The sequence below is a fragment of the Numida meleagris genome, chromosome Z, assembly GCF_002078875.1.
Source record: "Numida meleagris isolate 19003 breed g44 Domestic line chromosome Z, NumMel1.0, whole genome shotgun sequence".
In the NCBI taxonomy this organism is placed as follows: domain Eukaryota; kingdom Metazoa; phylum Chordata; class Aves; order Galliformes; family Numididae; genus Numida; species Numida meleagris.
The window spans coordinates 70,013,904-70,027,893 of record NC_034438.1 but is presented as its reverse complement, the minus strand read 5'-3'; the positions used below and the strand labels follow the sequence as shown (position 1 = coordinate 70,027,893).

At 53.8% G+C, this 13,990-nt stretch overlaps 1 protein-coding gene across 1 annotated transcript; it reads left to right on the top strand.

Annotated features, from left to right (window-relative positions):
- FOXE1 (forkhead box E1) lies at positions 9,547–13,776 on the top strand. The gene has a single exon (XM_021381455.1). It carries the CDS (start codon positions 9,547–9,549, stop codon positions 10,405–10,407), a length of 861 nt encoding a protein of 286 aa, XP_021237130.1. The 3' UTR covers positions 10,408–13,776.

Here is a 13,990-nt window from a genome sequence, read left to right as displayed (position 1 = left end):
CCTTACACCTCCCACATGTTTCTGCCTTTTGCAGCTGCTGTGACAGCAACATGTGCTCCGTGAAGTCTGAGTAGCTGGGGACACCGCTGCTCCCTGCAGAAGCCTGGCCACAGAGACCCCAGAGCCTCACCACATGCCAAGTGTAGGCACCAAAAGGTCTACTTGGTCTCAGCTCATCCGTACAGACCAACAGTGTTCCTCCCCTTGTGGCCTGCAGAACAGGACTGGCATTGCTGCTCATGTTCTGGCCACTTCATCAATAAGCTCCCTTAAAATATTGTAGTATTTTATACTTCCCGGCGTTTCAGCAATACTTTTACTACCTCAATTGAGGACGACCTTTCTGCAAGTGCTGTATCTCTATTATAGTCAAGTATCAGAAGAGCCACTCTGAAAAACTGTTCTCTGCGACTTCATGGTGCCTCTGCATTTTGCTGTTACCGCACCAACGTTTCTATCTTACAGCTAGAGACATTTTTAAAAATAGTGGGAAAATGACCCTCTCCAACTGACACGCTGGGGATGGCTTCTCTTGAGCTACTGCTCTGCAACTTGTTGAATACACGTGCAAAGATTTCAGGTGAAGAAAGCAAGCTGAAGTAGTAAAATGGTGCAGAAGAGAATGATCTAACATTGCTTCAGGAAACCCAGCCTCCTTTCTCCTTGACCAGGTATTTAGCCAGGAATTCTGCTTTCACCCTCACCTGCCATGTTGTCCTTGCTGGAGAAATTTGGTTGCAAATAGCCCTGAGTTCTGTCAAAACTCCAGTGCTGCTCTGTCTGAACTTGGCTGGTGTAACCCCTGTTAAAAAATGCAGAAAATATTTCAAAGTTAAACTTTAAAGGGACAGCCATTGTTTTATTTGTGTTTAATTAAAAATAATAATAATTGTTTTCCAGTCCCATGGTAATTAGCAGTCCAATCTACAGCTCCCATGGGAAAGAGCCTGGAACAAGTGAGCTTGCATACTGACTTGCTTTAGACATTACCAAGGTGTTGAGTAGAGCAATTTGTTGGGAGGGGGTTTCCAGCTTGGACTCTGTAGCAGTTAAACTGTCATGCTCCAAACCACAGAGTTTTACTGTGGCCTCCATTTCCCTTTGTTTTACCTGAACTTCTCATCCCGCTCTGCAAATCCTATGCCAGAATGAGTCATTCCTGCAGGACTAGCTCTTATTTTTCAGCCCTTCTGTCAGTGTTGCCCGGACTAGTTCAGAGGAGGAAAAAATTGACACTCCCCATTCAATAAAGCCATGTAACAAGTGACTGAAAGAAATTACCTCCAGTGCTCAGCTATTTACACTGAACCAGCGAGGAACACCCTGTCTGCACGGCACTGTGTGGCCTCCAGCACAAGCCAGGGGCACGCAGCGCTGCTTCCCACCCCAGAGAAGGAGCGGGGACATGGCAAGCTGCCCGTGGGATGTTTGCCACATTGCAGCACGGTGGTCAGTTTGTGATTTGTGTCTGAGGACCTAAGTGGCATAGGCAAAACGACCAGAGCCAGCTGGGAGAAACGAGATCGGAGCACCTGGCACGAGGAGGAGTCGTTTTGCTTCTGTCCGTGGGTCATTTTCCTACATCGCTGACAGGATTTGAGCTGACTTGACGGGAACTCTCGGGAGTCGTGGTTCAGCCTCACAGTGTCTCTCACGGTAACAGAGAGAACTGCAGAAATAATGAGGTCTCTGGTCCAGCCTCTTGCTGAAAGTGCAAGTGAGGCTGAGACTCAGCGTGTGGTACCCGCTGGGTTTCACAAGGCACGAAGGATAGAGATCCTGCTGCTCCCTTAGGAAGCCCATCCTCGGGCACAGCTGTCACACGTGACATATAGACTTGTGATGGAACAATTAGGGCCAGACTACCCAAAATGTAGGTCGATTTTTGAAACTTAACACTGTCAATGCACAGACACACAGTAATGTTACCGTGCGTGGCTTTAATCGCTGCACAAAACATAAAAGCCCTTCCCTCTATCCAGATTAGCATGACATACTTCTAGAAACACATATGGCCTCGGGTAAACGCTGAGGGACCAGATTCTCATCCAGTGTAAATCCTCACGGGCTTTGCAGCAGCACTGCAGCTATTCACAGCCTTTGTAGTCCGGCGAAAGAAAAGTTCCGAGCCCAGACACAAGCAGTTTCCTCATTTGGGACTGTATACTGCGCTACCGGCTCAGGAAAAACTCCAGGAAATTTCTGGAGGTGTTTGTGAGCGGGGCACTATTGCCATGGTTACCACAGTGGTGAGGGGTCAGAGACGTGATGAGAACAAAAAGGCCTGGGGAAAAAAAAACAACAAAACAAAACAAAACGGCTTTTTTTTCCCAAAGGAGCTCTGAGTGAAAGCACTTCGATTTCGTCCACCAGCACAAGAAAGCCCGGACCATCCTGTTTTACATTTTATTTTGGAAATAAAGGCTCTTTACATCTGTCACTCGTGGAGTTAGAGCAGCAGTCTGTAGTGCTGGCTGCTGCCAATCCGTCATCAGCGCCTAGCACGTCTGAGCTCACTGACGGCAGATGGCATCCACAGCTCTCTTCATAGCCAGGCGTACCTTGCATTCTCCGCTGCTTTACACAGGAACATGTGTGTGCATCGGCACAGATGTGGGTGCCACTTTAAGCACAGTTTTCTTTGCCAAGTCTCAGCGTGGTCCTCCCTGCAGAGGCAGCAGATGTGTTGTTCAGGGACTGTAAGAGCAGCAGAGCTCAGCCCTCGGCGGAGCAGGGGTTTGCAGAGCAAGGCCCAGCAGTTTACGCTCTTTCACGTAGCTGTAAGCACGGAGATTCACATGTGACCATGGAAAAGTGTTTTGCCAGGGGATGGGGTCAGCACAAAGCTCACGGACACCAAGTTAAAGCAGGGTGTTTATCTTTACTTAACCTTAAAGCAGTGAGATAGTAAATGAATCGATACAGCAAGAGTAATACAGGAGAAGGCAATGCACCTAACCATTGCCACACGAGGACAGTGATAGTGGTTAAGAAAGATACATCACCAATTGCCCTCATACTTCACCATCCTGCAGACCCACGGTCACTGGGAGCCCCGGTTGCAGCGAGGGTTTGGAGAGCCTTTCCCAGCAACTGGGAGGTCCTGCACAGTGCATCTGCTCATAGATGAGGGCTCCAGCTTCGCTGCAGGAGAGTCCAGCTTTTATACTGTTGAATAAACAAGTTTACGTGACAATTAGGTGGATACAGTTGGCTTCGTTCCATTTTTTTTGGATTCCACTTCCAGCCTGGCCAGGGCTCCAGGAGGAACCAAGGAAGACTGTGTACTTGTAGGCCTTGACACCATGCCTCTAAACAAGGAAAGGCGAATACATTCTCATAACACTTTATCTAAGCTGCATCTCTTGCTATCGAGATGTTTTGTCCAAGATACATATTTCACTAATGATCATACATATTTTGCTAATGATTGGATACTGATGATATATATAATGCTGGGTTGTGAGATTCATCTAGAGGTCAGCTTTGGTTCGAGTACCTCAGAGAGATTTGGTTGGCATGGAAGCAGGCTGATACAAGAATGCTACTCATGCCTCAGGTCCACATGGATGATGTCCAGTTTGCCCCACTTCAAAACCAGAAGATCAGGTGCGGAGATTCAGGCCAACCTTTTCATTCTTGTGGTGTTCCCATAATGAAGCATCTCAGATTAGATTTAGACATTAGCTAGCAATTTCCTTCTTTGGGACAAACTCCCAACCCATCTACAAGGCTGGTGCCTGGGCTCTCCAGCCAGGTTGACAGGCCACCAGGAACAAGAACATGGGAAAGCTCAGAAGTGCACTCATCTGCACTTACAGCCCTTCCTCTTCCTACTGTTCCTCTTTCACTACCTAAGTTCTGGAGCAAAGGAGGTTTAGGAGTGTAGCCTAACCTTTCTTTTGTTGCACAGCTTTGATTCACCCAAATAGTGGGCCTATCTTCTGCTTTGAGCAAGCTAGTAAACAAATGACTTGCAGCCAAAGAGCAGTCCGTAACAAATACAACAAACAGAAGATGTGAAGGTTAACCACTATTTTCTCATTATTCACTTTCCGAGATTAATAATGTTCAGTAATACTGTTTAATCAGTGATTTACCTTGGCCTTAAAATAAAAAGAACATGAAGAACCCAAGAGTCATTTCACAGCACTGCAACTTTTCCATGCTCCTTAAAGATCCATCCCAAAAAGCTGTAATATTACTTCTCATGTTTATTTGCTCAAACCAAACAGATGCTTAGACAGAAAGTCTTTGACTCCAGGCCAAGACTTGGAGGAGAAAACGCTCTGGCGGGCATTACTTTTTTTGTCCTTCTCTTCATTACTCTTTTTGTCTCTTCTCCACAAAAGGGACAGACACCCCAGCCTGTCCTCCAGCAAAGGCTCTTGTCTTCTTCCAGCTCCAGGCCCAACCCTTTCTTTCCACTGCCTTTCTCCTTCTCCTCCTCCTTTCCCTGCTTCACGCGCTCTCACCCTTGCTCTACCTCTCCCATCTACTTGCTCCTATCACCTGTTATTTCCCTCCTTGGCTGTCCTACTCTCTTGTGACCATGAGGAAACAGATGCTCAGCCCTCTGCAAGGACTGCAGTGTAGAACATGTCAGGGACAGACTGATTAAATTGCTTACTAAATCATAGCACAACTCTACTGCAATTTGTTAAAGACTTAATGGCCATATTTGGGTGGAGTAACAAGAACACTGCCACAAAGAACTCAACCAAGAAATCTCTCCTGCCTGTGCTGGGAAATTAATCTCCTAATAGTTTGACTAAAATGACCCAACCCCTCTCCATTCCACCGAAGCAGTGGTTAGAAAAAGATGATGTCCAGAGTAATGCTGTTCCATCTTCAATGAAGAAAAAGAAAGTAAACATTTATTTCCAAATAACTTACTGAAATAAAGCAAGACATTTGCAAGGGCACTTTATTCTCACAAAGGCAAGCAATTAAATAATTATTCTTAAATAATACCCAGCTTCCTAGGAAAGCAATGAACGATTTTCTCCAAATTGCTGCATCCATTACTATCATTGTCTATCAGGTGTCAGATTTCACCACTAGCTGCAAAGAGGGATGAACCAGCGCTCCAGCAAGCAAAACCCAGCTTTGCACAATACAAGCCTCAGGGTCTTGCAGACCCCTGTGCAGAGCGGATGGGTCCCATCAGGGCATCCGTGAAACACAAGTTCTCATCCTGCAGGATCTGAGCCACAGCTGTGTCCTACATGCTTGGCCTTTCCCCTGCCTGACCAAAGTTAGTGGCATGCCTGGGATGCCGTGTGCCAAAATCTGCACCCTCTGGCTGGTGTCCCTTGCCACTGTCCCCAGGGGTGGCAGGGTGGACTCGGAGAGGAAGGGAGAGCATTTCTACAGGGAGCGTCAATGCCAAAGATCTAAGCCACTGTGAGAGGGGATTAGACCTCTCCAAACTGCTGAATGACTGGAGAAACAGGGCATTTGGTAGGCAAAGCAAGGGAACTTATTTCCATGCCAACAGCCCGATGGCTATTCAAAGATAGCATCTGGAAGATTTTCATGAGCTGCTGAAATGCACAGGCTCTAGAGGAGCAAGACCCATGCAAACCTCACAGCACCTGCAAAAAAAAGCATAGCAAGTGATTTTCTTCTTACAGTATTGAGCCTGACTCTACTTTGCATGTTCTCAGAAAGAGTCAGCTCCTCCTCTTACAGAATCTGGCAGATCTGCTCAGCTCCCCGTGATTTCTTGGAGGTACAGAGGCAAGAATGGGCAGCTCATTCACTTGCAAACCAGCTCTAAATACTGCTTCAGCTGGAGGACAACATTTGGGAAAGCACAGCTGATGATAAACAACCAGGCCGCTGATGCAGCATGAAACCTGGCTCCCGCCGGAGTGGGCATGTGAACACCTCCTGATGCAAATATGCAAAGATCACTTCCCATTCATTGCTGCTTTCCAGCCTCTCTCCTGCTGCATGGCCACAACCCATGTGGCAGCTGTACATCAGTTTCCCCCGGAGATTGCCCTTTGGTCCCCAAGCCAAGCCCGCAGTACACAGTGTTTCCACGTATCCATGCAGCCACCACTCTGCTTTCAGCCTCCAGCGACTCCAGTCTGATGCACGATGTCTTCAGCTCGGTGATTTTGGACTCTTCTTTGTGGACACATGCTCTGGCAGTGAATGGTGTGCCCACTGCCTCTCTAATTCCAACAGACAGCCTGGTGGTCCCCTCCTGGATATTCACCACAGGCTGCAGGTAGGCGTCCTTTATCAGAGTGCCAGCAGGTGCCCGGCTTTGGTGCTCCCATGCCTTCAGCAGAGGAGTCCTTGTGCCAAACAGAACCAACAGAGAACCAAAGCTGCCATCCCATCAGAGAGGCAGCTGTGGTTCGGGCGCAGGCTGTGCCGCAGCGTATTGCTCTTGTTTCACTTGTGTTCAGCTGATCCAATCTGGGAACTCAGCTCCAGTGAAGAGATGACTTGCAGCACGTTAAATACAGCTCTGTGTTCCTGGGACATGGAGGCAAAACAAAACCTTTCTCCCTTCTGAGATGAGAGGCATTCTCATGTTGGAAACAAAACCAAAACTGAGCACGCAGCACCTGAAAGGGCTGTCTGCACACTTTGTGCCCGCTGCCCTCTGGTTTGGTGGTGGAGAAGCCCTCCAGGGCACAGGGCTTATGGGGAGCAGAGCTTCCCAGATTACTGCTGAAGTATTGCAAGGGTGTGGTTTGCAGCACAGGCATCGGGAATGAAGGACGCCTAAAGGACTGGATTTTTTCCATGTTTGGAAATTGCCTTCGGACATACAAACAGATGGGATTTTGGCTGGGATGATTCTCTGGCACCTACTGCTACGAACAAACTCCAGCGCTGAGAGTCCGTGGCACAATGCTCTTGTGCAGGGCATATCCTGCAGCGCCTGGTCTCAAAATCAGGGAGCGCCTTCTGCATTTGAAGGCAGTAGGATCTGACCTGAGGAATTCAGACAGAAACACACTGACAGTGCTGGTGCTGTCCAAAACTTCATCCCTGGGACCATGAGAAAGGACGAACCACAGCCTTTGTATGGCTAACACTCCTGTAGATATCACACATTTTCTATTGCATGATGAATGTTTAGCCAGTGCATAAGATCTTCCATGTTGTTTGGTAAACCAGTAGTGGGGAAAAGACTATCCAGAAGCATTTGATTCTTTCATTACAAAAAACTTTGTCCTTCCTCTAGCATGGCTGAATCAAAAAAGAAAGAAAATGCTCGTGAATGGGAAGAGCACCAACTCTCCTGCTCCAGCAATGGGCAGGACTTTGATTTATAGGAGATGGAGAGCAGCAGCCTGAGCTGCACCTGGGTGAATCCCACAGTCCCACTTCCCATCAGAAGTGGAAATCAGAAGAGGTACCAGATGTACTCCTGCTCCCAGACTGGAGAGCTGGAAGTGCTTTTGAGTTGGCAGATGACAATGTCCGATTGAGGATAATCACCAGGACACCGCGTTACATGAATACCACTTCACTCACAGAAGCTGGCTTTGCAGCTTGCTGTGTATGATAAGGGAAGAAGGAACAGGAGCCAGCACATGCTATTTTGGTATCCAGTTCACTTTGCTTACAGGCTGGGATCTGCCAAGGAAAGTGCTTTCTTTGGAAAAGCATTTCCATCACCAGCAAGGAGGGCAGAAGCAGTTCCAGCATGCCATCCCACCCCATGCACACCTCTCCTTCCTCATCATCTACCAGTGCAGAGTGAAGCATGATCTGACTTTGCCCTCTGGAGGCATGGAATTGGCATGGCGCAGAAAGGCACAGCCCCAGAGGGACTGAACCTCCAAGCTGATTTTTGGACGACCGGATCAGAATATTCCTGCCCTGCTGCAGATCTCTGTGAGCTGGAGGGCACCGCAGGAGAGGCAGCTCCACTGCTTTCATGCAGAAGGAGTCTGTGTCTGGCCTTCTCCAGGGCAGCACTACCCCAGGGTTCTGCATACTTCAACAAGAAGGGTGTTGGTGTGGGAGGATGACTTTTGGCACAAAGGCTGCAGCGTGCAGCATCAAATCCTGCCACATGTCTGCATCCAGCTACTGGCGCTGCATCTCAGACAGGGACACCGCTTAGTCTTTTTTCTGCTAGAAGCTGCAGAAATAGGCAGGTGGCCTGAGACTCTAGGTCATCTTATTTAGCTAAGGACCAGGGCTTGGGCTTGTCTGCTGCATGCAAATGGGTCCTCACACACACAGATTTGCCTCTTTGTGGAGTGATGGCATTGCTGGACTGCTGTTTCACCGGGAGCACCTCCCACCTCCCCTTACTCACCTGAAGACCCTTTGTGCGGCGATCCAGAGAGCTCTGGAAGTGCTTTTCCACAACTACATGCTCAGCACGCTGCTGACACAAGTTTTGGGGGAAGTGACTGTGGGCACCATGACATGGGCAGCACCAGCTGCACAGCTGTGCAGAACATCTGCGTGCATCTTCAGTTCCAGCTCTCTGCACACCCATCCCCTGCACGTCAGCCTCCCCGCACACCCACTCCTGCACACACACAGACATCATGCCCTGTGCCCGAGCACACTGCCACGTGCTTGCTCACACAAATGCATCCCAGTGCACACCCACGAGCTCCACACACACCCTCAAGCCCAGACCAGTGCCCCTGCACACTTGTGTGCCTGTGTGCTCTCTCCTGTGCACACGTACCTGTAAGCACACCCGGACACGCTGATTCCTTCCATCCCAGCTCAAGAAGTCCCACATCCTGCTACTCACTGGTCCTGAGCTCCGCATGCCAGTGGCAGGCAGCTGTGCTGTTCCAGTGCTGGTGCAAGGGTACCGACCTAAGTAAGCACCTCTTACCAGTCGGCTGTGCTGGTGTCACTCAGCCCCAAGACCCCAGTAGCAAGCAGGAGGGAGCTGGCAGCTCCCAGCAGCAGCCACGGAGCACCCAGGAGAGCTCCTTCCAGGTTGTAAGGGCAATGTCCCGCGGCACTGGGACCAGCGGGCTGCAGCCGGGGTGAAACGGGGCACAAGCACCCAGCGCTGCGTCGGGTCATTGCTAGAGACGGGGGCTGCGGTCCGAGCACGTCTTGCATGGACACGCTGCACGCAGCTTGCGCTATCCAAGCCCGCTCACTCCCTTCACCGTTGGATCCGTCACTGCTTATTTTGCAGGAGTTTATTTCGGGGGAGAACTAGGGTGCGAGCCGAGGGTCCGCGCTGCGCTCCAGCACCGTGGGGTCCCGGGGGGCTCCGCCTCGTCGCGTGCCCATGGGGCTCCCACCCGGCGGCGCGGAGCAGAGAAGTGCGGTGGGGGCTGCGGGGTTGGAGGGGCCCGGAGCGGGGCGATGCTCCTACCTCTACCCCTACCCCTGCCCCTGCCCGAGGCGGCGGCGGCGGCGCGGCACGCCCGGCCCTGCCCGCGCCTCCCGGGATGCGGGGCGTTGCAGGGGGAGTGCCGGCCGCCGGGGCGCGGAGCCGCCGGACACCGCCGCATAAAAGCCGCGGCGGCGGTGCCGCGCCGCGCTCCTCGTCCCGGCCCGCCCCGGGGCCGCCCCGACGGCCGCATGACCGCCGAGAGCCGGCTGCCAGCGGGCCCCCCGCCGCCGCCGCCGCCGCTGAAGGCGGACCCGGCGCAGCCCGGGGAGGAGGCGGCGGCGGCGGCGGCGGCGCGGGGCGGGCGGCGGCGGCGCAAACGTCCGGCGGAGCGGGGCAAGCCGCCCTACAGCTACATCGCGCTCATCGCCATGGCCATCGGGCAGGCGCCCGAGCGGCGGCTCACGCTGGGCGGCATCTACCGCTTCATCACCGAGCGCTTCCCCTTCTACCGCGACAGCCCGCGCAAGTGGCAGAACAGCATCCGCCACAACCTCACTCTCAACGACTGCTTCGTCAAGGTGCCGCGGGAGCCCGGCCGCCCCGGCAAGGGCAACTACTGGACGCTCGACCCGCACGCCCGCGACATGTTCGAGAGCGGCAGCTTCCTTCGCCGCAGGAAGCGCTTCAAGCGCAGCGACCTCTCCACCTACCCGGCCTTCCTCGCCGAGCGCCCCGTCGCGCCGTGCCGTCTGTTCCCGCAGCCCGCCGAGCTGGCCCCGGCCCCCGCCGCCGCCTCCTGCGCCTTCGCCGCCGCCTGCCCCGCGCAGGGCTGCTCGGCCGCCGCGCTGCCCCACGGCTACGGCCCGCTGCCCGCCGCCCCCGGGCCCTACGCGCCTCCCGGAGCGGGGCCTCTGTACGCGCCCCCGGGGCGCTTCGTGCTGCCCGCCTCGCCGCCCGCCCCCGCCGGGCTCTACGGCCGCCGCTCGCCCGCTCCCTACGCGCCGCTGCCCCACGCTTACGGCGCCGGCGGGCAGGTGGGCGCCGCCGAGCCCGGGCTCCGGCAGAGCGGCTTCCCCGGCGGCCCCGACAGGTTCGTCCCCGCGCTCTGACCCGCGGCCCTGCCCGACGGCGCGCACCGGGCGGAGGCGGAGGACGCCGCGCCCCGAGCCGCGGGGGCCCGGCGAGTCCCGCCGCCGTCGGGCTCGGTGATGGAACCCTCGGAGTCCCCGGGTGCCGCCCGCTTTCCCGGGGCGAGTGCGTAGAGCTCCCGGCCGCCCTTCCCGCTCCCTCCCGGTGCTGCCGCCTGGGACTCTCGGAAGATGCCGCTGTGAAAAAACTCTGCTGTTCTTGACTTTGTTCGCAGAGTGAAACGCCTGCTGGGCTCGGGCAGGAGGCAGGCAGGAGGATGCCTTCCCCGTCGAGCCGGAGCCGTGCAAGTGTGGTGTGTGGTGCTGACGGTAGCGCGTCCCTGCTGTCACGCTGCTGCCGCATCGGTGCTGTGTCCCACAGCAGCAACACAGCCAGGACTGGGAAAGGTTCGGGGGTGCAGCTGAGCCCAGTGGCATGCTGTGTGCTGCAGGAGGTGGGGAGGACTCTGGGACTCAAAGGGGGAAGTTCTGGGACCGTCAGCCCCTGGAACTGAGAGAGACTTAGTGAGGCTGTGGGGTCTCTGCCCTCTGAGGTCTTCCCAGCCTGACTGGACAAAGCCAAGGGATCCTCATCTGGCTTTAGAGTGGGATCCAGCGCTGAATTTGGACCGCGGTGGTTTGGACCAGAGATCAGCAGGGGGGGGTTTCCCATCCTCAATTACTCGGGTCCTAGGGTCAGCCCAGCTCTGCCCATAGCCTAGAGTGGGCAGCATCTCCAGAAGTGAGGGAGGCAGAGCATGAAGTCTTCTGATCTTTGGTTGCGCATCTTCTGCTTCAAGCTCTGCTAAGGATGGAAAAAAAAAAAGTGAGAAGAAAACATGGAGAGGGGGTTTTAAAATCCATCCATGAAAGGCATAAAGCCTTTAAAATAGATCCATGGAAAAACCCAAGGAGATTGCTCCAGGCAGATCCCTCCACCTCTGGAAGGGGACTGGGAAGCCCAGAAATGAGCAGGACTTGCTCAGGGGCTGTGAGCAGGGGGAAGCAGATGTAGCCCTGCTATTGCCACGGTCCTGTACAGCTCCCTCATCCTCTGGAGGTGGGAGGTGTGTGACTGGGGCAGAAGAAGTAGGCTGGTGTGTGGGTCGTGCAAATGCTGGAGCTGAGTGGGGAGAGGTGAGTGGGAAGTGCAGCGGGAGCCTCAGCAGGAGCGCTGGGAGAGGAGAGGGTGCGCACAGATCTCTCAGCATGGATGATGCAGACTGCAGTGTGACTCAGGTGGGAGGCTGGAAGTTGGGAAGGTTCTGTTCCAGCCTCGTGCTCCAAGCAGTCAGCCAGGAGTAAACCCAGGTTCTCAGGGCTCTCCTGCAATGTCTGAGGCTGGAGGCAGCAGAGTCTTTGGGCAACTTGACTGCCCTTTGGGGGCAATTTCTTGTGCGCATTCAGCACCTCTCTAGTCTCACTTCATGCCTCTCGTCCTGCTGCTGCACACTGCTGCAAAGAGCTCCCATCCCCTGAGGACACCTGAGTCTTCAGCTCCGTGGGGGACTTTTCAGGTGAGGTCTCCTCAGTGGTATGAAATTTAGGTAGAGGGAAGTTCCTTGCCTTCAATGGTTGCCAAAGTCCAGGTATCCAGGTGGGACACGACTGGGAGGAAATGGAGTGTGAGAGTGGAAGGGTGTCCCCACAGCTCGGTGCACGCTCTCTGCGACAAGCAGGGAGGAGAAGCTGTGGGGCAGCCCTCCATGAAGACAGAAGACAAGCACCGGACTTGGGGCATGCTGCCCTCCGAGGATGGCACGTGTTGGGTAAGCCACCTGCATGCTGGCCAGGAGCTGTGGTCCTGGCCCGGGTGCTCTGTGAGCCTGCTGGTGCCCACCTGCACCTTTGTTCCTGAGGAGCAGCGCTGTCTCTTTCCATGTCCTTCCCAGTCCCAGTGTGCCCAGGGGCTGCAGCCATCACAGAAAGCAGGGTCCTGCTGCACCTTCCCAGCTCCGCTCCCAGCCGACCCCCTCTCAACTGCAGGAGGAGCCTGCAGGCCACCAAGGGCTGAGTGTGGCTCAGAGGGACGTGGTGCTTGGGCCTGCAGGGTCTGAGCTGGGTCCCTTTGCTCACCAGCCTGCATTTCATGGGCTTTGTTCAAGCAGGGCAGAGCCTCGCTTCCAAGGGAGCTGCAGCTGAGCTGTGTGCTTTGGCTCTCAGTCTGCCTGTTCTGGCCCACGGGGGGTGGCTGTGCATGCATGTGCACGGGTGTGAGTGCTGAGGTGTGGGTGCAAGCGTGCCTGCGTGCACTGCTGCTTGTGTCTGACTGCTTGCACTGGTGGGGGCACAACTCACTGTGGACTGCATGTCTGTGTGCGCATGTGGGTTCATCTTCTGTACAAAGTGCCTTTCTAGCATCAGTGCTTTGCACCGGTGCTGAGCAGGGACAGAAGAAGGTTCTGGGCTTGCCGGTCCTCAGCCACCTCACCCTGGCCTAACTGGAGGCACAGGGACATTTTTGTTAGTGTGGGTTTTTGGTTTTGTTTTTGTTTTGGTGATTGTTTTTTTTTTTCTGATGGGAAGCCCTCCTCAGCCTTCCTCTGGCAGCAGCTGCCTTTACTGTCTGCTGCTTCTCCTCTTGCCAGAGGATGAGGACTACACCTGTGAGCATTTTGCCTTGTGTAAGCTCCTCCTGACCTCAGACAGCATCTAACACAGCTTCAGGAGCAAAACTTGTTGTCTAGAGGACATGCACCATAGACCTTTATGACTCACGAGGTACAAATTGAATAGGTTCAGCCATGTGCTGTTTGCTGGTAAGATCTAGATGCCTGTTCTTTTTTTCTCTCCACATCATTTCTGCCCACAAATGAGGGAAACCAGACACTTGGGAAATGTCATTCCTGCAGGGAGTGCAGTTAGCATCGCACCAGGAGCACAGGGCTGCACACCACCTGGGCAGGATCTGTGCTCAGAGAGGAGCTACACGGACCCTGTGCTGGACTCTGCACAGGGGCTGCGAGGAAATGGGGATATGCCACGTCTGTGGGGAAATGGGGATACGCCGCGTTGGACCACGGGATGTCAATTCGTGTGACGCTTTGCTTGTAATTCTCAGCATAAAGAAACATTCAATTTCTGGAGACTCGGCTGTACATATTGGAGGGCTTTCCTTGCAGCAAAGTTAGTCTGAGATTCAGAGTAGCCTTTGATTTTTGGGAGATGAGTGTGGCAGGTTGGGGTGGGCGCTTGCAGAAGGACGGAGCAGCGCAGCGCCTGCTCCACGTGGGTTCTGGGGCAGGCACGCCTCGCCTCGCCTTCAGGAAAGCGGTTAGTAAGCGTAGGAGAAAAAAATAAGTATGTATTAGAGATATTTTTTGTATTTACTCTTCTACTTCACCAAATAAATCTTTGTCCTTTTGTTTGTAATGAAGTGTTGCTGAGTTCTTCAAGCTGTTCCTGCATCTCCAGGGCCAGCAGAGCTGCGATATGGAGGAGGATGGGTGCATTGCACTGCTCCTTGCGTTCTGCTCTCTGTCCTTCTTTTTGTTGCTGAAGGCACTGGGAGGAGGGAGGAGAGATGTCTCCAATTCTTAGTATCATAACAAGAACATCTGCTCAT

What these genes read in the sequence shown, in the direction of transcription:
- FOXE1 (XM_021381455.1), top strand. Translation starts at nt 9,547, where the DNA reads ATGACCGCCGAGAGCCGGCTGCCAGCGGGCCCCCCGCCGCCGCCGCCG.